Consider the following 25,541-nt stretch of genomic DNA (forward strand, 5'->3'; position numbering starts at 1 on the left):
GGAGTCTTGGACTAAGGAACATAGCCTAAATATTAGAGTCAGGCCTTTCAGGAGGTAAGTTAAGAAGCATTCTATACACAAAGGGTGGTAGAAATTTGGAACACTCTGCCACAATTGACAATTTGCTTAATCAATTGTTAAGTTTTAAATCTGAGATTCATTATACCTTTGGTTAACAAAAATCCAAGGGATATGGAGCAAAGTTGGGTATGTAAAGTTTGGTCACAGACATTCATAACCTGACTAAATGGCAGTACAGGCTCGAGGGATTAATGCCCTCTGTTTCTGTAAAGATTTGAGGTTTTTTGGCCGATCTGAGACAGTTCAGTTATGTCACTTCCTGAGGAAGCAGTTAGCTGTGGAGTCTGCTTCACTAATGCTTGCGATATTTCCTGCAGTAAATCAGTTTCCTGCAACATGCTGTGATATCCTACACACTGGTCATTCCTTTCAATCAGCCTTTATTTGTTGGTGTATTTCAACATGGTTGGACTGCTAAAAGCCTGCAGACCCCACATCTACAGTGAATCTGGAATTGCTAAAATCCATTCCACAATGCCTGAATTATGTGGGGGCCCTGCAATAAAGCTGTATTTCTCAAGTAAAATAAAAATACCATTTGAAATCAGACAAAACTTGAGTCTTTATTTCAAAATGTAAATTTTATCGGCTTTCCCAATTGGATTAGAACACACACTGTACAGTTCATTTTTATACACAAAATGGACTTCTAGGAACAACATAAAACAGACTAAAAACCACTAATACACACTGTTAAACACATTTAAATTAGTGTTATAATTTCAGCTAATGTTCACTGATGATTGCAGTGTTCAGTTCCATTCGCAACTTCAAAGACAATGAAGCAATCTGTGCTCGCATGCAGCGGGAATTCAGGTTTGGGTTTATAAGTGGCAAATAACATCACAAGTGCCAGGCAATGACCATCTGCAACATATAACCCTCTCCATCACCCTTTACATGCAATCTAAATTTGGCAATTACCACTGCTGAATGTTCCACTGTCAACATCCTGGGAGGGTTATCATTGACCAGAAGCCAAACTGGATCAACCTCTGTAGCTAGGTCAAAGGCTGTGAATTCTACAGCAAATAGTTTACCTCCTGACTCCCCAAAGCTTTTCCACCATCTATAAGGCACAAGTCAAGAGTGTGATGGAATACTCTCCGCTTGTCTGGATAAGTGCAGCTCCAACAATACTGAATAAGCTCAACACTACCCAAAACAAAACAGCCCACTGACTGGCAACCCACTCACCACATTAAACATTCACTCCCTCCACCACTGCACAGTGGCAGCAGTGTGTACCACCTACAAGCTGCACTGTAGCAACTTGGCAAGGCTTCAACAGTACCTTCTAAATCTGTGACCTCTACTACCTAGAATGACAAGTGGGAACACCACCATCTCCAAGTTCCACTCTAAATCTCACACCTGCACCCTGACCCGGAAATATATTACAGTTCTTTCCTAATCATTGCATCAAAATTCCTACCTAACAGCAGTGCTGTTGTACTTATGCCACTCAGTCTGCAGTGGTTCAAGAAGATGGTTTGTCACCAGTTTCATAAGGACAACTAGGGATGGGCAATATATGCCGGCATGGATCCAACAGTCTGAATGGCCTCCCTCAGTGCCATTATGCCTCTATAGCATTTCATGAATGAAAGAAAAATATACAAATCAGCAATTAACCTTACATATTCCAGTTCTTCTCAGGGTGCTTACTCATTTGAATGCAACAAGATTAACATTATGCTGGTCGTGTACATAGCTAGTTCACTGAACATATATGAAATCAGTTTCCATAAATGGTGAAATTAGAACTGAGGCATGTGCTTCCTGGGCACCAGAGCTGGGGGTGTGCACCAGAATTAGATGAAATTGATTGCTAAAAGTGTCAGCTAAGCTAAATTTGCAGAATGAACCTATAATTTTTTTTGAGAGGCAAAAGTAGATGGAACTGTCTCAGAGAAGGAGCTGCACACAATCTTGGCTCCAAGCTATAGATAGATATCACACTGTTCATAAATTAAAAAACATTTGAAGATGCTGATAGACAATAATCATTTCTTTTTTTTAAAAAAACACAAATACATGTTAAACAGGTTAAAAATATATAGAATGACTAGTTGCAATAGCATTTGAAGCTCAGGATTGAAATTAAACTAAATAGACCAACATGTACAAGTTGGGAAATGAAGAGTTTCGTTAAAATCTGTTATGCACCAGAATGGGTAGACCATTCCAACCAAAATCCAGTACAATGTTACACAGCCAAAGCCAAGCAGCTTCTGCCATCATGGAAACTAGAAAGAAGGGCATTTCTTTTTAAAAGGTCCTCAAAAAAACTGAAGTCAATATGCCAAAAACATTGGGATTTCAATGGAATGTGAAATATCTTCCACAAAAAAGCCAATTCTTAACCCACACGTACCTACATCACCAATAGATTTTTCTATTTTCGTGGTCAAGTTCAATGATCAGATATACTGCACACTTCAGATAGTTAGTAGTAACGACTAAAGGTACATGACTCAAAATGCATAGTACAATGAAGGGAGTTATTTTTTTTAACTACAATTTTGAGATATCAAACAATGAGCTGTCACAGTACAATGTTTTGCAGTTTGATGGCTTTCCATCATACAGTAGTTTTATGAAGTGGCTTTTCTTAAAAATAAGAGAACAAGTATTACCCAAAATTTCCACATTTGTGGAACGATACCTTTCACTTATGTCATCAAGACAGTGTTTACACAAAGAAGCTTCTTCTTGTGACCAGACAAGCACTTTCAATCTGAAAAATCAGCATATCAAGAAAGCATAGGCTTTTAAGCTCGATATTAGATCAGCCACGGTCACTACTTGTGCGTGTTCAAAGAAAGGTCATCCTTTACAAATACTTACACAGGACAGCTTTACAAAGGCAACAAAATCAAAGAGTATACTATTAACAGGTTAATTTCCAGCTTTGTAGTTTCAAATGAAACTAAGGGCAGGTCTTGAAATGACATAAAAATTCAAATCTTCCAGGCTGTTTATAAATAATACTTAAATCATTACAGTTTGATCGTTCACAAAGCAGTACATCCCAGGAGAGAAAATCCAGAACAGTCCACATTTATACAGAAATTATTTCCAAATATTAATACATAAAACCAGTGGGATTTGGCCACCTTGCACATTGTTTAAAATATATACACTACATACAGCAGGCGGTTATTTAACTTCCCTTAGAAATGAGTCTCAGCACAGCACAAACAGTAACTGCTGCAGAGTAAGTAATTTATTCTTAACCTGATGTGAAAACTAAATAGTTAACCGTTTAGTTAGATGGGCTGCTTTCTGGCACTAATTTCTGGGCAGCAGCTTTTAAAAATACAAATGATCTCTGTTGATTCTTGTGGCCTTTTCTGCACCTCAGTGCGTTTCTGTCATCTTCAGTAATTCCAGCAATGCTCCAACTGCTCCAAAATAACCCTACAAAATGAAGAGGAAACAGATATGATGGCATTGTGGGTGGCTTTTCCTAAGGATGATATTTTACAAGTATTCAATAATACAGCAAACTACAGTAATCCCCGACACCAGAGAAATAACAAAGTATCTGAGCCACAGCTGTGCTAGCAAAATCAAAAGCCAGATGTTTGAGGTCATCTTTTCCTTGATTTATTTATCTTGCATTCCTCATTCCCCACTCTTATTTGAAAATGATTTTGATCCTCTCATATCAGAAACACCATTCAACCGTTCACTATTCCACCAGCAAACACACAGGGAATCCCTTAGCAAGCTTCTGCCAATTTCAGTTATGTAAAATATAGCAGAGACAGGCACATCCTCATGTTGAGCGAGAAAAATGCTAACAATCCCACATTTTGCCACATGATGGTGCGAGTTATACTTCAAAAAGAGCTTATTTAGACTAAGTAGCAAACAATTTCTGCAGCATGACATTCATATTTAGCAACTACGTAAATAGATCTGCATGCATATTAAAGAAACCTTTATTTATCCAAATATAGAATGGAATGATAAAATGGCAGAGAAGGGCAGGAGTGCCTAGACTGTGTTCACAACAATTTCCTACAGCAGTATGTTTCTAATCCAACAAGAATGGAGGCACTACTGGACACGATTCTTGGGAATGAAGTGGCCCAAGTGGATCAAATATCAGCAGAACATTTCAGGAACAGTGATCATTATGTCATAAGGTTGGCTATGGAAAAGGTCAAAAGAACAATCCAGAGTAAGAATAATTAACAGCGGAAAGCCAACTCCAATGGGATATGAATGGATCTGGGCCAAAAATATTAGAAACAAAGGTTGGCAGGAAAAACGGTAGCTGAACAATGGGCTACCTTCAAAGAAGAAATAGTTCAGGCACAGTCAAAGTATATTCTCATGAAAGAGAAAGGTAGAGTAAACAAATCCAGAGCTCCCTGGATGACAAAAGCAACAGAAATTAAGATGAAGAAGAATAGTGAGTTTATGACAGATGTCAGGCGGATAACACACTGGATAACTAAGCTGAATATAGAAAGTTCAGAGGGGAAGTGAAAAAGCAAATTAGGGAAGCTAAGAGGGAGCATGAAAAGAGTGTGGCAGCTAACATAAGAGGGAATCCCAAAACCTTCTATAGGCATATAAATAGTAAAAGGGTGGTAAAAAGAGTAGGGCCAATTAGGGAACAAAAAGAGGATTTACGCACGGAGGCTGTGGGAATAACTGAGGTACTAAATTAACACTTTTCATCTGTCTTTACCAAATATGATGCTATCCAGGCCCTGTGAAAGGAGAGGATTTAAAATTCATAAGGAGGCATTAGATAGGCTGTCTATGCTTACAGTTGATAAAACTGGATGTGAAGATGTAACGGAGAGGGATGATAAGGGCAAAGCTGTTGATGTGATGTACATGGACATCCAAAAGGCCATTGATACAGAGCCACACATCAGGCTTGTGAGAAAAGTTAGAGCTTATAGAATAAAAGGGAAAGTAGCAACATGGATACAAAATTGGCTAAGTGACAGGAAAAAGAGTGTGATGGTTAATGGATGTTTCTCGAACTGGAGGAAGATTTGTAACCGAGCTCCCCCGGGGTTAATATTGGGACACTTGCTCTCCCTGATATATATTAACGGCCTAGACCTTGGTGTACAAGGTACAATTTCAAAACGTGCAGATGATATGAAACTTTGAAGGATTGTGAACTGAGGAGGATAGTGTAGAAATTCAGAAGTAGTTCTAGATGGTGATAGAATGGGCAGACAAGTAGCAGATGAAGTTCGATGTGAAGAAATGTGAAGTGATTTATTTTGGCAACAAGAACATGGAGACACAATATAAAATAAAGGATACAATTCTGAAGTGGGTGCAGGAGCAGAGAGACCTGGGTGCATATGTGCTTAAGTCATTGGAGGTGACAGCACAGGTTGAGAGCATAGTTAATAAAGCATACAGTATCCAGTGTGTTATTAATAGGGGCAGAGAGTACAAGAGCAAGGAGGTTATGTTGAACTATAAGACACTAGTTTATCTCAGCTATGGTCCAGTTCTGGGTGCTGCACTTTAGGAAAGATGTGAAGGCACTGGAGAGAATGCAGAGAAGATTCAGAATAGTTCCAGGGATGAGGAACTTAGGTTATGAAAATAGATTGGAGAAGTTAGGACAGTTCTCCTTGGAGAAGGGAAGGCTAAGAGGAGATTTTAATAGAGGTATTCAAAATCATGAGGGGTCTGGACCGGGTAGATAGGGGGAAACTGTTTCTACTCATCAAAGGATGTAGAATGAGGGGGCACATATTTAAACTAACTGGCAAAAGAAGCAAAAGTGATACGAGGAATAACCACTTGCTGCGTGAAGAAGTTAAGGTCAGGAATGCACTGCCCAAGAGTGTGGTTGAAGCAGGTTCAATTGAGGCACGCAAGAGGGAATTAGACTGTTATCTGAAAAGGAAGAATGTGCAGGGTTATGGGGAGAAGGTGGAAGAATGGCACCAAGGGAATTACACATTTGGAGAGCTGGTGCAGACATGGCAGGACGAATGGTCAACTTCTGTGCTCACAATTTTGTGAAATCTATGGTGCACGTAAACTAGTGGAGCTGTCTTTTTGTTCCATTAAAAGGCACTGGGACAAAAACTGTTGAATAGGAAAAGAAAAGTAAGGGAAATTCCCCAACAACCTCAGTGTGTGTGGACTCTGACCATTTCCAATACTGTGCGTCCTTCCTATGCCAATGTGAAGTGAGTGAGGGAAGGATTGCTGGGGCTGGGGCTATACTTTGGCCTTGCACTGTCAACAGTAAGTTAGATAAGAAGAGGAACCTTACTTTGGAAATTCAGGTATGGCTAGTACACGTTTTCCTGCACAGCAGCCAGCACAATAGTACTATTATTGGCTCACCCAGACATCTCTTTTTCTGCACTGTTGCAGGATAATTTTCCAGGGACACTAATTTCTCTGAAAGAAGGGGAATAACCTTCCTATTCTTTTTGTCTATAAGGACCTCCATGAAAGCACTGGAGAATCAGGGTGCTCTGGCTAATGCCATGGTGTCTACTGCCTCATCTATCACATTTAATAGCTGCAGCGGCATTTAAATAATGGCAGCCCCTAGGATTCCTGCTCTCCCAAATGGCGAACTGGCTATAGTGAGTGCAATTAGCGCTACAGCTCACTTATTAAATGAGTACTCAATGCTAAAATTGATTGGACCTCCCACCTATGTCCTCAGGTAGACACCCAGCTTGATCTGAGATTCACATACCTAATCTACCATAGGGTATCCTCAATACCCAACAGAAACCATTATTAATTTTCAGCCCAGACTTATATGTTCATGGTTAGTGGGTTCATCCTAAGTTTTACTTATAAGAAATGGGAGGGAAGAGGTGTGGGGAAAGAAGGAATCTGTTTGGTGGGTGTGGGTGAAGAGAAAGAGAGAGAGAGAGAGAGAGAGAGGGAGGGAGAGCAGGCGAGAAAGAAAGAAGGGGGAAGCCAGGCGCAGAGTGTGGGCTTGGCGGGGTGAGCATGCAAGGGAGGGTGAGAGAGGGAGAGATGGAGGCGGAATTGAAAGAAGAGCTGGGGGTGAGAAAGGAGAAAAAAGAGGGAAGAGTTAAGGGTTACAAATGTGTTTGCGTTTTTAAGTTGGACATTTTTTCATTGGGTGGGTTGAGGTAACGTGGGTTGTAATGATTTGAGTGTAGGCCTAGTAATTTGTATTTTGCCCAAAAATATGCTTTCTGTTCTTGTAACTCTTTTTTCTGGCAGGGGCCCAATACATGGTAGGTTTCTTCAAGCTAGCGGTTTGTAACGTGGCAGTGGGTAAGAGGTTATCTAAATAATTTGGTCCTATTGTCTTGAATATTTGTTTCAATTCCTGTTATGGAATTTTTACAATGGTTCAACCATGAGACACTCTGCAATATCAACTCCTACTTTAGACAATTCAATCTTCAGTTTTTAAATGCTTCTTTTTGTTTCCTCCCTTCTCATATTCAGACACCTACTGTTAGCTTTCTCACTTATACTTTCTCAGAGTTTTCAACAATGTTTTTTATCTTGTGAGGCACCAATGTCGCAAGATTAACCGAGTTACTTAAACTGCTGGGACTTTGCTTTTGTGCATTTGTTTTTGTTCAGAGAACACTGCGTTTAGGCCTCATGGTTGTCTGTTTGCTGGTTTTCCAGAGGTGGCAAAGAGTCACTTATCTTCTGAGAGAAGTGGACTAGTTCGTTGTGTAGGGTCAGGTAGAGGCAGCCTCGTAATTTGACGTGGCTTCCCACAGGTCTCAATCTGTCACATAACATTATGCTAACAGCTCCATCTACTGGTGTCTTACCTTTGGCACCTTGATATCACTGAAACCTAGAGAGCTTGCCAGCTACCTTAGGACCAGATAGAATGACAGTAAGAATGATTATCTTGTTGCACCCATCCTTATACAATGATAATACCTGGATTTAAGATTCCCAGTTCATTCATGAATTTGGTAAATGAAACTCCAGTCTACCTAATTGGGTAATCCTATCCCAGCCTTATAGATTTACACCAGGTGTCCTCCTTGGCATAAGTTTCCACACTCTTATATTAAGTGACTCCACTTGGCTCAATGAATTAAATTAGGTGGTAAAATTAGTACATTTAGAGCTTGCTCCAGTTTCAATTAATTCAGATAAACATAACCTGACTAATGCTTTAATACAGTGTTGATGATACTCACCTCATGTTCCAAGAATAAGGCTTTCAATTGCCCATTGGACCAATAATCCATAGCATAAGCTAGTAACTTCATGGAGACCATATTGATTCTCAGGAAGTTTCCAACAAACACCACCCTGTTAATGTTCTGCAATAAGGCCATGATAGAGAAAATTAGGATTTAAGAAAAAAATTAATGTTATTAATTTTAAGAAACCTCAGTTGGATAATCATGTTGTGAGGTATGGAGCTAATCAAAGAAAGATCCTTTACTTCATCTCTGATTGGTACCAAGTTAGCTTTCAACCGAGAGATTATACGCATACCAACAACTGGCCTCAGTGCTACCACGTGCAGTTGGGGTGGAAGAAAAATTAGCCAGGGGCTCTGTTCCTAACCCCTGCTAGAAAATTGAAGCTAAATGTTGGAAGGGTACAGCTCAGTCTAATAGCTGAATGATACTTATGTTCAGGGTCATGTAATTAGGAAGGTCACCCCTCCCAGCCGTGTCTCCAGTCCAAGGAACTGTAACTTAAGGATGAGTCCCCCATCCTTCGGAGAAGGCAAAAGAGAAGTCCTAATCTCCAGTTTCTTTCTTCAGTTTTCAAAAGTTTTTTTTATTCATTCATAGGATGAAGGGCATCTTGCCTATCCCTAGATGCCCTTGTTCAGAGGACACTTAAAGAGTCAACCACATTGCTGTGGGTCCAGAGTCACATGTAGGCCACACCAGGTAAGGACAGCAGATTTCTTTCCCTAAAGGACATTAGTGAACCAGATGCATAAAGTTGTAGAAAATAAAGCTTACTGAATTACTTTTCAGGTCTTTTAGGGAAATTTAAGTGAATGGAGGTGCTTACCTCCTTACCTCTCTCACATCATCTCCTCCTGCCCATCCCCAAAAAATGATGCGATGTCCTGGTTAACCTAATATTTCACTGAACTACTTGGAATACAGAGCATTCCCCAAACACTTCCATTATCCCCACTAGAATACAGACTATGCAAAGACTGATACATAAGCACTTGATGCATTTGTGTAAAGTTTCTTGGTTTGTTACTTTACTATTGGTGTAAAACAGCTCATTTTAAAATGATTTCATACATCCATTAAAATATTGGGCTAAGGAATTTAGCATGTTAAGCATTTGTAAAGTAGCTTCACAGCATAATGTTGAGGCCAATGTTTTGAATTGGAATCATACTAACCACAATGTAAGCACAAACAAGACCAAATCCCAGAAGCTGGAGAAAGCAAAAACTTCCATCTTTCACATTCTAAAGACTATTTCCTACAACATAGATGTTCAATAGGCTTAACAGAATTATTAGTATCTTATCATACAATAGAAGCAAGTCATTGTGTTATAAATATATCTGTTTAATTCATTTAGATGTATACAGGTATTTAATTAAAATGATGAATCACAAGTTATAATATGAAAGTCCACATCTAATGTTCCTCACAAAAAGCAACAGTATATGCACAGATAGAAAATTTGCAGCACTGAGTCCAAGATGGCTATCCCTGCACTTTGATAGCCCTGTACAATGCTGCTTGATCTCCATGCTACAAGGCAACACTGTAAAGAAGCTCAAAGCACAGAGAAAGGTCAAGACTGATCTGTTCTCGTTTCACAGGATCTTCAACTTAGAGGAGGGGAGGGGAGGTCAGGAATGGTGTGCACAAAGCAGGTGGCCAGGCTTCAGTTCAATAAATCTCGTCAGACTCCCACCTGAGTTTGGACAGATCTACTGCTTGGTAGGCAGGAAACGGTGGGAACTTGGATGGCTTGAGGCTGCAGCTAAGGACCTGTGGGATCAGTCCTGGCAGTCAGCCAAGTGGAGTGCGATCGGGAGTGGGGGCAAATCCTGAGGCATTCTCACTCATCCAGGCCTACTGAAGACCTTAAAAAGAAGTTGTGTATCTGGGCCTCACTGGTCCATGATCTGCCTCCTGACAGATGTGGCATGACGGAGACGCTGTTGCTGTTCTCACATGCAGGCTTCTAAGTTAAATCGCATGTCATTAGGACACAGGCTACATATTTAAAGAAGGGCCCGTTCCTTCCTGCGGGTGCCCTGGTTGCTTGTTCAAAACAAGTGGTCAAATATTTGGACAGTAAAGGAAGACAGCAGAATCACCAGGTAAGTCACTGTCCTTAATTTAGTTGTCTCTTTCCATCCAGTTTTTGCCAGGTGAGGATGGTTGAGTTTAGTTAAAATTGGGACCACACTGTCAGCTATCTAGAGGAAAACAATGTGATCACTGTGGAAAGCCTTATAGCAGCAGCTAAAAAATAACTTGAAAGTCAACAGGTAATGGAAATGATTTAGAATGTAGAATTCCTGAGACACTCCTTCATGCTATGTCAGCCAGTGGGAGGATGCATTCGCTTTGCTCAGTGTGATGCACTGGTCCACTGCACAACCGCTGATAAGTGGCAGTGAAATGAACTGTTCTGGAAGAGAATCCCAGAGCACTTGGATGAGAATGAACTGCTGAAAGAGGGCCAAGATAGATCTGCAAGAGATGGATCACATCTGACTAATTTAGTTGAAATATTTGAGGAGGTCACTTGCACTTTTCTCTCCCTTCAAAAAACGAGGGAGAGAAAAAAGTGAATTACAGGCCAGTTAGCCTAACATCAGTAGTGGGGCAAATGCTAGAGTCTATTATAAAATACATGGTAACAGAACACTTGGAAAGCATTAACGGGATTAGACAAAGTCAGCATGGGTTTATAAAAGAGAAATCATGCTTAACTAATCTACTTGAGTTTTTTGAGGATGTAACTAGTAGAATAGATAAGGGAGGACCAGTGGATGTGGTGTATTTGGATTTCAAGATAGCATTTGATATGGTCCCACATAAGAGGCTAGTGGGCAAAATTAAAGCACATGGAATCGTGGGTAATATATTGGCATGGATTGAGAATTGGATGACAAACTGGAAACAGAGAGTAGGAATAAATGGGTCTTTTTCTGGGTGGCAAGCCGTGATTAGTGGTGTACCACAGGGATCAATGCTTGGGGCCCAGCTATTCACAATATATATAAATGACTTGGATGATGGGACCAAATGCAATATTTCCAAGTTTGCTGACTGGGCGGAGTTGTGAGGGGGATGCAAAGAGGCTTCAGGGTGATTTAGACAAGTTGTGTGCGTGGACAAACACATGACAGATGCAACATAACATGGTTAAATGTGAAATTATACGCTTCAGTGTGAAAAACAGAAAGGCAGAGTATTATTTAAATGGTAATATATTGAGAAACGTGGATGTACAAAGGGATCTGGGTGACCTTGTACACCAGTCATTGAAAGTAAATAGGCAGCTGCAGCAAGCAATTAGGAAGGTAAATGGTATGTTGGCCTTCATTGCAAGAGGATTTGAGTTCAGAAGTAGGGATGTCTTACTGCAGTTATACAGAGCCTTGGTGACACCATGCCTGGAGTGTTGCATGCAGTTTTGGTCTCCCTACCTAAGAAAGGATATACTTACCATAGAGGGAGTGCATCAAAAGTTCATTAGGCTGATACCGGGGATGGCAGATTGAGGGGACGAGGAGAGATTGATTTGATTAGGCTTGTATTCACTAGAGTTTAGAAGAATGAGAGGGGATCTGATTGAAACGTATAAAATTCTAACAGGGCTAGACAGACTGGATGCAGGGAGGATGTTTTCCCTGGTTGAGGAGTCTAGAACCAGGGGCCACAGTCTCAAAATACAGGGCAGGCCATTTAGGACTGAGGTGAGGAAAAATTTCTTTACTCAGAGGGTGTTCAACCTGTGGAATTCTCTACCACAGAAGGCTGTGGGGGAGGTCACTGAGTGTATTCAAGAAAAAAACTGATAAATTTTTGGATATTAGGGACATCAAGGGGTATGGAGAGAAAGCAAGAAAATGGCACTGAGATAGAGGATCAGCCATGATCGTATTGGATGGCGAAGCAGGCTCGAAGGACCGAATGGTCTACTCCTGCTCCTAGTCTCTGTGCATGGTGAACAGGGGAAAGTCAATGGATGTTGGCTGGATGGGCTTCAGGAAGGCATATGATCAGGTTCCGGACAAAAGACTTAGCAAAAATGAAAGCACAAAGAATTGGGGGTAACCTTAAGACTTGAATTTTTAATTGATTGGGAGAGAGGAGACATAAAAAAGTGGAAATAAATGAATTTATTCTGATTGGTTGCATGTAGAAAGTGATGCTGCCCAGGGATTTGTCTCTGGGCCTCAACTTTTCACCAAATATAAAAACTGATTGGAAGAAGAAAGAGAGCATTGCATGTCCAAGTTTGCAGATGACATTAAGTTGGGAAGCACAATAAATTGTACAGATGGGAACAGGAAGTTACAGAGGGACATAGGCAGATTAAGTGACTGGGCCAAACTGTGGCAGATGGAGTTCAACGTGGAGAAGCACGAGGTCATCCACCCTGGATCCAAGAAAGACAAAACAGAATATTTTTCCAATGGTGAGAGCTCAGTAGCTGTGGATCAACAAAGGGCTTTTCTTTTTCCTTTATATTTGCTCTTGGAAATTAGACATTACTGATATAACCTTAAAATTAGAGAGTTAGACCATACAGGAGTGAGGTCAGAAAGCACTAGAAATCTAACTCTCTCGCCCCAGAAACATTGTGGATTCTGAGACAACTGTGATTTTCAATACGGAGACGGATAGATGTTTGTCATGTAAAGGGAGAAGGGGATACGGAGCAAAGGCTGTAAATGGTGCCAAGGTACAGATCGGCCATGATTTAACTGAATGGTTGAACAGACTAGAGGGGGTAAATTGCCTATCACTGGCGGGGGGAAAGCAGGGCACGAGTCCTGAGGATGTCTTATACACCTAGAGGTCCAAGGTGGATACTTGATGTAAAACTGGATTTATTTTGGCTGGGTCAGGAAGAGAAAAATTGCACCAGAAGGTGCTTCTTAGGTTCTGCATAAATACCTCTTTCAACAAGTCTCTGCTCCCCTGTCAAAGTTAAACCTTTATTGGTGTTTATCATTTAGTATTCGTGGATCAGCGTGCAAAGATGATTATAACCTAGCTGGGGAGAAACAAGATTTGGCCCACCTCCCATTCTTCCCTTCCAGCTAAGACTTACTGTGATTGCTATTTTCCTCACCGCAGCAGAACTACAGAAGCAACACATAATATACTAAGAAAATTAGCTTAGCTTAATACAGAAGTCTGTATTAATACCTTAGTATTATGAGAATGTATTCTGTGTGACAAAGGCTGACACATGGTTTAGATTAAGTCATTAGGACTCCACAGAAGAATGCTAAGTAAGCAAGAGGTGTCCAGTTACTGCAATTTAAGAAGCAAAGAGTTCATGTAAGAATTATAGCAGTTAGCAGCCAACATGTCTACACTCTGGTTGTCATCATTCTACAAAGGTGTGATGTTTATAGTTGTGCAATATCGTCACATCCTTTTCATAAATTACACTTAATTTTCACTGGAGTACAAGTGTTATGTGGTGTGACATTGTCATCTACTGGTGTAGTAGCATATGACACAAAGATCATATGACAACAATTTCAGAATTGATGGCTTTAAAACAAGTTATCTGTTTTCGCCCCCTGGGTGTATAAATAGGCTCCCTTCCAACTTGAGAACACTCCTGGATTATCTGGTAGCTCCCAGAAGCCAATAAATAAATATCCCGCTCTAGTAAGTGTACAGACCTATACGATTTGCTCTTAGTTTTATTGAAAACAAAAGTAGAAACAAGTTGATTTAGCTCTGGCATTTGAATCTCCATAACTTGGAGAAATTATCTAGCATGTGTTTCTTCACTGTAAATTGAAATGGTTTCATTTAAACAAACACTAGTGTCATGTAGCAAAAAATGAACATTCCAGTTATGTTTCTGAACATCAACAGTACGCAAAAAGTAACTGCAGTCTATTTTTAATCATTCCATTTTTATTGCACTAATCCATTTGAAATATGCAACAATTAGAATTTAACAATGTCAATAACACAGGAAAGTGTGAATTTAATTGCCACGAAAAAATTGAACTAGACAATTTGAAAACAACTCTGAATTACAAATAGAATGTATTTTAATTAGGCATCATTGAGTCTTCATTCTTATAGTCAGTGCCCTCTGATGCATCCATAACCATGACTCAGTTTACTGCAATTGACACAAATAACGTAACCAAACAATAAGGCAATCTCTATAAACAAGTGCTTACCTCATTCAGTGCACACATGCGAGCTATGGATCCAATGTTGTTCGTAATAGTGACCAGTGTCGCTCTGGCCAAATCTTCCTTACTGATGGAATCACGCTTCTCCTTACTCATCATGTGACCAAAGCTGCATGAATTTAAAAAAACCACGACTGAAGACATTAGAAAAAATCTTCAAATTATTTCTGATTGCATAAACTTTGATTTAATAATATGCTTGCAAAGCTTATTTTTATGTTTTAAAAATCTATTATGCCAACCTTTGTCTCAAGTCTTTGAATCAGAGTGAGGTTATCCACAGCTAAAGCAAACCACTCCCAGTAGCTTGACAATATAACTAAACTATAGCTGACAGAACATGCAAATTCAAATGCTTCGGACAAGTCCAATTTAGACTGTTATACAGCCAATTTTCAAACACTTGCATCCAGTCAAAGTCAATACCACGGTTTTTTTGAGGTTTGATATGTCCTAAAATAAAACTAGCTTCGCAATTCATTTACCATAAACTCTCAAAATCATGATAGAATGTTACAGTGTGCCAAGTGTACTGGTACTTTCCTACAGAGAAACACAGATATATTAGGAACAAGAGTTGGCCAATCAGCCCTTCGAGCCCCAATACAATTAGGTGTTTTTCTAATTCCTCCTTTCATTCTTTTTATGATTATCTTCAACTTGTGCACTTCATTTCATTAACCAGCGGGAAAAGGTCACTTTTACTTCATTCTAATCTTTGCAATCTTGAAGGTCTTTCTCAAGTTGGTCTTTAACTTCTTCAGTTCTATTGGAAAAAAGCCTCAGCCTCTCAAGTCTCTCTTCACCCCTTTTCCATTGCTTCTATATTCTTCTTATAATGAGGAAAATGCTTAAAACTGCATACAGCACCCAGATTGCAACTAACTACAGTTTTGGACAAATTCCTGAACCTCCATTATTATGGACCAACTTACTACATAGATGAACTTTAACTGAGGGAACCTTCAAGCATTTATTCAGTAAGTCCTTTTACCAATACCGTGGCACTTGCCTTATTTTCGGGTGGGATTGTGACAACCTTTGCTATAAGTGGTGTTTGAAGAAAACTGGCATGCCTGAGGATGGTTATCTCTTTTTGCATTCTATACCTGTAGTGTTATGGACAGGGTGAGAAAACACTACTGATCCGTCTTCCCTTCTCTACTGCCCATAATCAGCCAGCCTTCGGGACCCATGTCCTCTGGGACACCACTGCTCACAGGTGACCATCTAACTTCTACTACATTCCCTTGTGGCACTTTAACTAGGTGAGGTGTCTCCCTCACTTTTTGCTTACCTGCTTGGGGACTTTCCTAGTCATTATTTAAATCCGAGGAAGGTTTCTGCCAGTCATACCTCCAGGGTGCTTTATCCCAGCACTTTTACTTTCCCCTGCTCTGTCTTAGCCTGTTTAAATTTTACTGGATTTGGCCTCTTTAAACACTACTGGTTTTCCTTTAGGCTCCTTACTGGCCCTGTCATCCCTGTGGAATTTTTGAGACTTCCTCGGCCCTCTGCAGTTGTGTAGAATTTCACTTATTCTCCTCAATTTCCCCAGGTCCGTGGACTGCTCTAGAGCACCTGGACACAGCACCTGACAGCCCACCAAGTCATTTCTCAGCAACAGGTTGACCTCCCACATTGGTAAGCTTGGAATAACTCCGACCATCACTACATGGTGACCAACGTACTATGTAGATGAATTTCAACTGAGGGAACCTTCAAGTATTTATTCAGTAAGTCCTTTTAACAATACCATGGCACTTGCCCTATTTTCGGATGGTATTGTGACGGCCTTTGCCAGAAGCGGTGTTTGAAGGCAACTGATATCCCTGAGGATGGTTATCTCTTTTCTTGGTGCTTGGGATACAAAAGGAGTCATTTGTACAAAAGGCTCTGGTAGGTATCTGGCTGTCTGGTGCATTGGAGCACAAGTTCACCACCTTCATGGCTACAGGCATTGGTCTTGACTGCAGTGTCCCTTGATGATCTCTCTTTGGAATGTGCCCAGACTTTCCACACTGAAAGAAGACTGCGTGTGCCATTGCTGGTTCACCATCCAGGTTCCTTCTTTTAAAGGTTGGAGACTGACCTATTTTTTCTCTCCTACTCTCAAGCCCATTTCTGTTTCATCTACATCCTTTCTCTCCCTAGCCTGTAAGAGTTACTAGTTTATTTTGTGTTAGAGGTTCGTGTGTTAACTTGACAGTCACCAACTATGATGGCTGCTTCTCTGGCTTTTGAAATTCTTTGTTTCTCTACATGAGCTTTAAGGCTGGACAGGGGACAATTTTTGAACTCCTCCAACAGGGTTACTACTCAATCTTTCGTAAGTGGGGTCAATTTTGAGTATTTGCATCAACCAGTCAAATGTGAGTTGTTTCATTCTTTCAAACTTGAGGAAGGTTTGAGTTAGCTTTAGGTGAGCGTTCCTATGTCTCTAGTGGTATGCTTCCAGTACAAACTCATAAACACTCAGCATAGCAGTTTTTGTTTGCTCATAAAATGAAAAGCTCTCTCCTGACAACAGGGAATAATCCTCACAGGCTTTTCTTGTTAACTGGCCCTGCATCAGGAGAGTACACATTTCTTCAGGCCATTTTAACCTGTTTGCAAGTTTCTCAAAGGTTTTCAAGAATGCTTCAATGGCATTTTCGTCAAATTTCGGTACCAACTGGGAAAACTTCAAGAAATCAAAGTTTGGTTCTGAACTAGGGTCACTGAAATTACAAGTGACTTCTCTAAGTAAAGATAATTTCTCCATAGCAAATTCTCTCATTTCTCTGTCCTTTTATGCTTACAACGCTTTCTCATACTTTTACATCTGGAAGGCTCTTTCTCTCTCTCTCTCTCTACTGGTATTCTCTTTTGTGCTCTAGGAACTCTAATTCCAATCTTCGCTCAAGCCAAGGTAACCTGTTCCAGTGCTGGGGTGAGGGAAAAACGCTCAACTATATTTTCAGCACCTCAGGCTTTTCACTAACTTCCACCTGTTTAGCTACTGCTCTCAGCTGTTCAATTGTTAAGGTTATTGGCTTATGCCAAGTTAAGTCCCCCTGTTCTATGAGCAATTTCACGTTAAAGTTGTACATTCTACTTTCTAATGCTAATATAAGTGAAGCCTGCTATGGTAGTCCTTTTTTAAAGGAAACAATTTCAGCAATTGAACTTTTCCCTTTTGGTTCCAATTTATTTTTTTAATGTAAAATTCAATCATTTACTCCAATTGGTCCTGAACCCGGATACGGTCCCCAATTCCATTAGAACACTACTGATCCCTGTTCCCTTCCCCACTGTCCTTAGATCAGTTAGCTTACAAGAGGAAGGCATATGTGTTTCTTAACTCCTGAGTGTGTGGACAATTTGAATAATCAGCAGCAAGCTTTTTTGTGGATTTAAATAAAGACGATTTTTTATTCATGCACTACCCTTAAAATCTAATGCCATGGCACTCACACACAGTCAAACACTCAAGAAAGTGCAGAGTGAAGGGAATTATGCACTTTTACAAGTTATAAACAAAAGGAATAGTTCATAATTCATGCAATTGCCCCTGTTCTGAAAAACATGCGTTACAGGTTGATGGAAAGGACTTCTTCACTCCTGAAGTGTAGTTTAGTTAAGTTCAACAGCCAGAGTCATGTGCTGAAGTGTTTTTCAGGATTCTCTCAAAGAGACAGGCTTTCTGCAGTTGGCAAGGTTAGTTGCTTGTAGTCTCATTACCAGAAGGTCAGTTGGCAGTATAGTTGGTCCCAAAAAGGAGCAGGTTGGAGACCTTAAGGTGTTACTTCGGTTCTTAAGGCACAGGTGTTACTATCCTTTCAGCTGTGCTATGTCTTTCTGTAAACAGCACTTTAACATTAAAAGGGAGATCAACATGGCTACCCTACCATGTGGCTTCTCACAATTCCCTTTACCAAATATGATTTGGTCTTAGGTTGATTAGCCACTGCCTGATTTTTATTTGAAGACATTCATCCTGAGGAAAGTTGAGACAATCATCGTCTTTGTTTCAGAAGGGCCCATTTCAACTCAACAATGTCATTTGGATGGCCTCAGAAAAAGTTAGCTGAGACCCCTTAGTCTGGAATGTATGCTTTTCTCCTTTCAAGACAGTGTCAGATGACCTTTGGCAGCCATCTTTTGTAGCACATACTACCCATTTTGAAAGAAAAGGCAGTTCTAAAAGATTCCACACTGAGTAAAGTTCATGATTTAGAAATTATGAACATGATATGCATTTACTGGGCGTGACACTAGATGGGTCTATAAACTTGTGCTGTTGTCTTGAATGACCCGTGTAACTCCACACCAAAGACTCTCTGTTCTTTTACTCTATTCAACCTCTTACTACTTAAGGTGTACGTCCTTGCCTTATTCTTGCTTAAAAAATGTTTTACTTCTCATTTTCTACAATAACTTGCAAAGACTACTTATTTGGCCACCCCCCCTAATCTACTGAATGTCCTCCTGGAGTATTTCATAACCATTACAACAATTTTTCACTCCCCTTCACCTCAAGTTTAATATCAACAGATCTTGATATAGTTCCACAAATTCTAAAATATAGATAATTCATATTTTTGGGAAATAAGAGCAGCTTTGACACAATTCTGTGGGACATAACTCACCACGTCTTTCCAATCTAACTTCCTTTTACCCATACCCTTTGCTTTCTGCGTGCCAACTATCTCTCTATCCATGCAGCCACATTCCCCTCAGAGCAAAGATAATGGAATTAAGTCTTTCATGTGCTAACTTGTCAAATGCTTCTTGAAATTCTATCAGAACCATGTCCATTGCATTTCCTTTATCTATCTGCTGTATTATTTCTTCAAAGAATTCCATCAGGTTAGTCAAGCAATAATGAGCTCCAGTCAACTCATGGTCCTCCAACAGTTTACTAACTTAATCATGCATTTATAGACTCTAATAGCTTATAGTGTCTCGTTTTCTGGAAAGTGTCATTACATATGCTTTGGCAGATGTCTTTTCTAAAGGACTTCCGAAAATTGCAGTCAAATTCTCTGATATAACTTTACTAGCTTCTCTCAAGATCCTCAGATGACCAGGTCCACTGATTTGTCCACCTTAATATACAGTAACTCTTTTAGTATCATCTGTCTTTGAATAACTTCCACAAAGCTTCAAGACTCAATTTTCATGGTTCTACAACCTCAAAGGTAATAATCCCAAGTGCAAATTGGCATAAGGCACATAAAATTAGAGATGAGTGCATGGCTGAAAGGCTGGTGTGGGAGAAGTGCGTTCTGGTTTATAGGGCACTGGCACTAGTACTGGGGAAAGTGGGGGCTTTACCATTGGGATGGTCTACACCTGAACCGTGCTGGGACCAGTGTTCTAGTGAGCTGCAAAACAAGGGAAATAGAGAGGGCGTTAAACTAAATAGTGGGGGCAAGGGATCAGATTTGGGAAGATGCGATAAATCAAAGAGTAGAGACAAGGCAAGAGAGAAAGGTACTAATATGGGAAATGATAAACAGACCATGACAGGAAGGGACAGAGTGTACAAATCTAAGAGTAAATCAGCAGATAAAGCTAGAGGTTACAAAAATAACACAAGGAGAAAACTAAAGGCTCTGTATCTGAATGAATATAGCATTTGAAACAAAAAAAGTGAACTGATAGTATTAATAGAAATAAATAAGTATGATTTGATAGCCAGTACAGAGACATGGTCACAGGATGACATAGATTAGGACCTGAATATTGAAGGGTGCATGACATTTAGAAAGGACAGGAAGCTAGGAAAGGGTGGAGGGATGGCTCTCTTAATTAAAGATGATATTAGCACATTAGAGTAGTGGTTATATTAATGGCCTAGTAATCCAGGTACAATAGTGTAATGTTTATGTCACTAGACTAATATTCCAAGCTACAGTAGCAGGGCAGGTGATAAGGTGGATAACAGGCATACAGGATATTTTCCTTCATTAGCCAAGGCTTAGAGTACAGGAGCAGGAAGCTTATGCTAAAAGGTTAGCCCACAGCTAGAGTGCTGTACACAGTTCCAGTCACCACATTACAGTAAGGCTGTGATCACACTAGAGGGAGTACAGAGGAGAGTACGAGGATATTGTCAGGAATTGAGAATTCCAACTATTAGGAAAGATTGGATAGGTGGAGCTTGTTTTCCTTGGAACACAGGTGGTTGAAGAGAGATTTAATTGAGGTATATAAAATTAAGAGGCTTAGATACAGTGGATAGGTAGGACCTACTTCCATTTACAGAGAATTCAATAACCAGGGGGCATCGATTTGAAGTAATTGGCAGAAAGATCAGAGGGGATTTGAGGAGAAACTTTTTCACCCAGAGGGTGGTGCAAGTCTGGGACTCTGCCTGAAAGGGAGAGATAGAAACCCTAACAACTTTTAAGAAAACACTTGAATATGCGCTTGAAGTGCTCAAAACGACAGGGCTTCAGACAAGGAGTCAAAAGGTGTGATTAGGCTGGATATCTCTTTTTCAGCCGGAACTGCGCCCGCTAAATAGCCTCCTTTTATGCTGTAAATCTTCCCAAGCTTCTGTGCTTACCGCAGTAATTTGTTCTTTTAGAGTCAAGTATCCATGTCCTTAGCTTTTCATTTTCCTTCTCTATTCCTAGCAGTTGTATTATGGTCATTTTTTCCCCAAATGCAGCCCTACTTTCAGGTTGTCTGCTTGCTCTACTTCATTGCATAAAACCAGGTGAAGTGTTGCTTCCTTCCTTGTTAGAGTATTCACCGAGAACAACATTCTGAAAACTCTGCAAAAAGAAAACCTCTTCTCTGCGATCAATCATTTTCCATATTCTAATTTACTAGCTAATTAAAATTAAAATGTTGTAACTCTGTTGCTCATACAAGCCGCCCTAATGGGTCTACAAATGTCATCCTCAATTTGCTTTCCACTGTTCAGTAGTCTGCAATATGCTTCCAATAACATGATTGAACCTTGCTATTTAAATCCTATTGCTGCTTTTTAAAATATTACTACTTCTCACTCTCTTCTTTTTCTAATCTAAACCACTTCAGCTGACCAACAATACAATTCAGCATCAGGACGGCAGATGAATCACTGAATATAGCGGCAGTTGTCCTGTCTTCCCATTTTAAACACTTGAATGAAACCAAGGAAAACAGCAGTGTCTGAGCTGTTGAGTGTGCTGCTAATCAAGCAAATACACTTCTTAAATCTGATTTTTGTTTATTTCAATTTTGTAGGTACGGTTTAGGTACTGAAGCAGACAAGTTAAATTTGTAGTACAAAAACAGAAATACCTGGAAAATTCAGCAGGTCCGGCAGCATCGGCGGAGAAGAACAAAGTTGACGTTTCGAGTCGTCATGACCCTTCAACAGCACTGGTCATGAGGACTCGAAACGTCAACTTTGTTCTTCTCCACCGATGTTGCCAGACCTGCTGAGTTTTTCCAGGTATTTCTGTCTTTGTTTTGGATTTCCAGCATCCGCAGTTTTTTGTTTTTATCTTTAAATTTGTAGTAACCTGCCTCCCTCTCACTAACCATAATCCAGTTGCCTGGATGAGTGCAGATCCAACAACACTAAAGAAGCTTGACACCATCCAGGACAAAGCAGCCCACTGGATTGGCATCCCTTGCACAAACATTCACTCCCTCCACTACTGACGCACAGCGGCAGCAGTATGTACCATTGACAAAATGCATTGCAGGGACTCACCAAGCCTCCTTAGACAGCACCTTCCAAACCCACGACCACTACCGTCTAAAAGGACAAGGGCAGCAGATACATGGGAACACCACCGCCTGCAAGTTCCCCTCCAAGTCACTCACCATCCTGACTTGGGAATATATCGCCATTCCTTCACTGTCACTGGTCCAAGATCCTGGAACTCCCTCCCTAACAGCTCTGTGGGTGTACTTACACCACATGGGCTGCAGCAGTTCAAGAAGGCAGCTCATCACAACCTTCTTAAGGGCAACTAGGAATGGGCAATAAATGCTGACTAAGCCAGCAATGCCCACATCCCGTGAAGGAAAAAAAAAACCTCCCTCCCTCTCACTAGCTATTTTCCAGTGAAACATGCAGTAACCTGCCTCCCTCTCACAAGCTACAATCCAGTGGAATATGCAGTAACCTGCCTCCCTCTCACAAGCTATAACCCAGTGAAACATGCAGTAATCTGCCTCCCCCTCTAATTATAATCCAGTGAAACATGCAGTAACCTGCCTCCCTCTCAAACTATAATCCAGTGAAACATGCAGTAACCTGCCTCCCTCTCAAACTATAATCCAGTGAAACATGCAATCACTTGCCTCCCTCTCACTAACTATAATCCAGTGAAACATGCAGTCACCTGCCTCCCTCTCACTAACTATAATCCAGTGAAACATGCAGTCACCTGCCTCCTTCTCGCTAACTATAATCCAGTGAAACATGCAGTAACCTGCCTCCCTCACACTAACTATTATCCAGTGAAACATGCAGTCACCTGCCTCCCTCTCACTAGCTATAATCCAGGGAAACATACAGTAACCTGCCTCCCTCACACTAACTATAATCCAGTGAAACATGCAGTAATCTGCCCCCCCTCTAATTATAATCCAGTGAAACATGCAGTACCTTACCTCCCTCTCACAAGCTATACTCCAGTGAGGCATGCAGTAACCTGCCTCCCTCTCACAAGTTACAATCCAGCAAAACATGCAGTAACCTGCCTCCCTCTCACTAGCTATAACCCAGTGAAACATGCAGTAATCTGCCTCCCTCTCAAACTATAATCAGTGAAACACGCAGTCACCCGACTCCCTCTCTCTAATTATAATCCAGTGAAACATGCAGTAACCTACCTCCCTCTCACAAGCTATAATCCAGCGAAACATGCAGTAACCTGCCTCCCTCTCACTAACTATAATCCAATGAAACATGCAGTAACCTGTCTCCCTCTCTAATAATAATCCAGTGAAACATGCAGTAACCTGCCTCCCTCTCACTAGCTATAATCCAGTGAAACATGCAGTAACCTGCCTCCCTCTCACTAACTATAATCCAGTGAAACATGCAGTCACCTGCCTCCCTCTCACAAACTATAATCCAGTGAAACATGCAGTCACCTACCTCCCTCTCACAAGCTATAATCCAGTGAAACATGCAGTCACCTGCCTCCCTCTCACAAGGTATAATCCAGTGAAACATGCAGTCACCTGCCTCCCTCTCACAAGCTATAATCCAGTGAAACATGCAGTCACCTGCCTCCCTCTCACTAACTATAATCCAGTGAAACATTCAGTCACCTGCCTCCCTCTCACTAATTATAATCCAGTGAAACATGCAGTCACCTGCCTCCCTCTCACTAACTATAATCCAGTGAAACTTGCAGTCACCTGCCTCCCTCTCACAAGCTATAATCCAGTGAAACATGCAGTCACCTGCCTCCCTCTCACTAACTATAATCCAGTGAAACATTCAGTCACCTGCCTCCCTCTCACTAACTATAATCCAGTGAAACATTCAGTCACCTGCCTCCCTCTCACTAATTATAATCCAGTGAAACATGCAGGCACCTGCCTCCCTCTCACTAACTATAATCCAGTGAAACATGCAGTCACCTGCCTCCCTCTCAATAACTATAATCCAGTGAAACATGTAGTCACCTGCCTCCCTCAATAACTATAATCCAGTGAAACATGCAGTCAACCGCCTCCCTCTCACTAACTATAATCCAGTGAAACATGCAGTAACCTGCCTCCCTCACACTATTATCCAGTGAAACACGCAGTCACCTTCCTCTCCCTCTCTAATTATAATCCAGTGTAACATGCAGTAGCCTACCTCCCTCTCACAAGCTATAATCCAGCGAAACATGCAGTAACCTGCCTCCCTCTCACTAACTATAATCCAATGAAACATGCAGGAACCTGTCTCCCTCTCTAATAGTAATCCAGTGAAACATGCAGTAACCTGCCTCCCTCTCTAATAATAATCCAGTGAAACATGCAGTAACCTGCCTCCCTCTCACTAGCTATAATCCAGTGAAACATGCAGTAACCTGCCTCCCTCTCACAAGGTATAATCCAGTGAAACATGCAGTCACCTGCCTCCCTCTCACAAGCTATAATCCAGTGAAAGATGCAGTCACCTGCCTCCCTCTCACTAACTATAATCCAGTGAAACATTCAGTCACCTGCCTCCCTCTCACAAATTATAATCCAGTGAAACATGCAGTCACCTGCCTCCCTCTCACTAACTATAATCCAGTGAAACATTCAGTCACCTGCCTCCCTCTCACTAATTATAATCCAGTGAAACATTCAGTCACCTGCCTCCCTCTCACTAATTATAATCCAGTGAAACATGCAGTCACCTGCCTCCCTCTCACAAGGTATAATCCAGTGAAACTTGCAGTCACCTGCCTCCCTCTCACAAGCTATAATCCAGTGAAACATGCAGTCACCTGCCTCCCTCTCACTAACTATAATCCAGTGAAACATGCAGTCACCTGCCTCCCTCTCACTAACTATAATCCAGTGAAACATTCAGTCACCTGCCTCCCTCTCACTAATTATAATCCAGTGAAACATTCAGTCACCTGCCTCCCTCTCACTAATTATAATCCAGTGAAACATGCAGTCACCTGCCTCCCTCTCACAAGGTATAATCCAGTGAAACTTGCAGTCACCTGCCTCCCTCTCACAAGCTATAATCCAGTGAAACATGCAGTCACCTGCCTCCCTCTCACTAACTATAATCCAGTGAAACATTCAGTCACCTGCCTCCCTCTCTAATAATAATCCAGTGAAACATGCAGTAACCTGCCTCCCTCTCACTAGCCATAATCCAGTGAAACATTCAGTCACCTGCCTCCCTCTCACTAATTATAATCCAGTGAAACATGCAGTCACCTGCCTCCCTCTCACTAACTATAATCCAGTGAAACATTCAGTCACCTGCCTCCCTCTCACTAATTATAATCCAGTGAAACATTCAGTCACCTGCCTCCCTCTCACTAATTATAATCCAGTGAAACATGCAGTCACCTGCCTCCCTCTCACAAGGTATAATCCAGTGAAACTTGCAGTCACCTGCCTCCCTCTC

General features: G+C 40.9%; 1 protein-coding gene across 3 annotated transcripts in view; it reads right to left on the minus strand.

The window, feature by feature from the left end:
* Positions 1 to 625: 625 nt before the first annotated feature.
* The window catches only part of LOC121290012 (pantothenate kinase 1), a 79,850-nt gene continuing 54,934 nt past the window's right edge, over positions 626 to 25,541 (minus strand). For 2 of the 3 annotated variants that reach the window (XM_041210136.1, XM_041210137.1), the window contains exons 5-7: positions 14,453 to 14,576; positions 8,253 to 8,378; positions 626 to 3,504 (exon numbers count right to left, since the gene is read on the minus strand). In XM_041210136.1, the coding sequence (XP_041066070.1) occupies positions 3,445 to 3,504; positions 8,253 to 8,378; positions 14,453 to 14,576 (310 nt within the window). In that variant the 3' untranslated portion in view covers positions 626 to 3,444. Of the gene's footprint in view, positions 3,505 to 8,252; positions 8,379 to 13,537; positions 13,557 to 14,452; positions 14,577 to 25,541 lie in introns of those variants that run through there. The other variant, XM_041210138.1, reaches the window with a different exon arrangement.

Source organism: Carcharodon carcharias, chromosome 17, assembly GCF_017639515.1.
Source record: "Carcharodon carcharias isolate sCarCar2 chromosome 17, sCarCar2.pri, whole genome shotgun sequence".
Lineage (NCBI taxonomy): Eukaryota > Metazoa > Chordata > Chondrichthyes > Lamniformes > Lamnidae > Carcharodon > Carcharodon carcharias.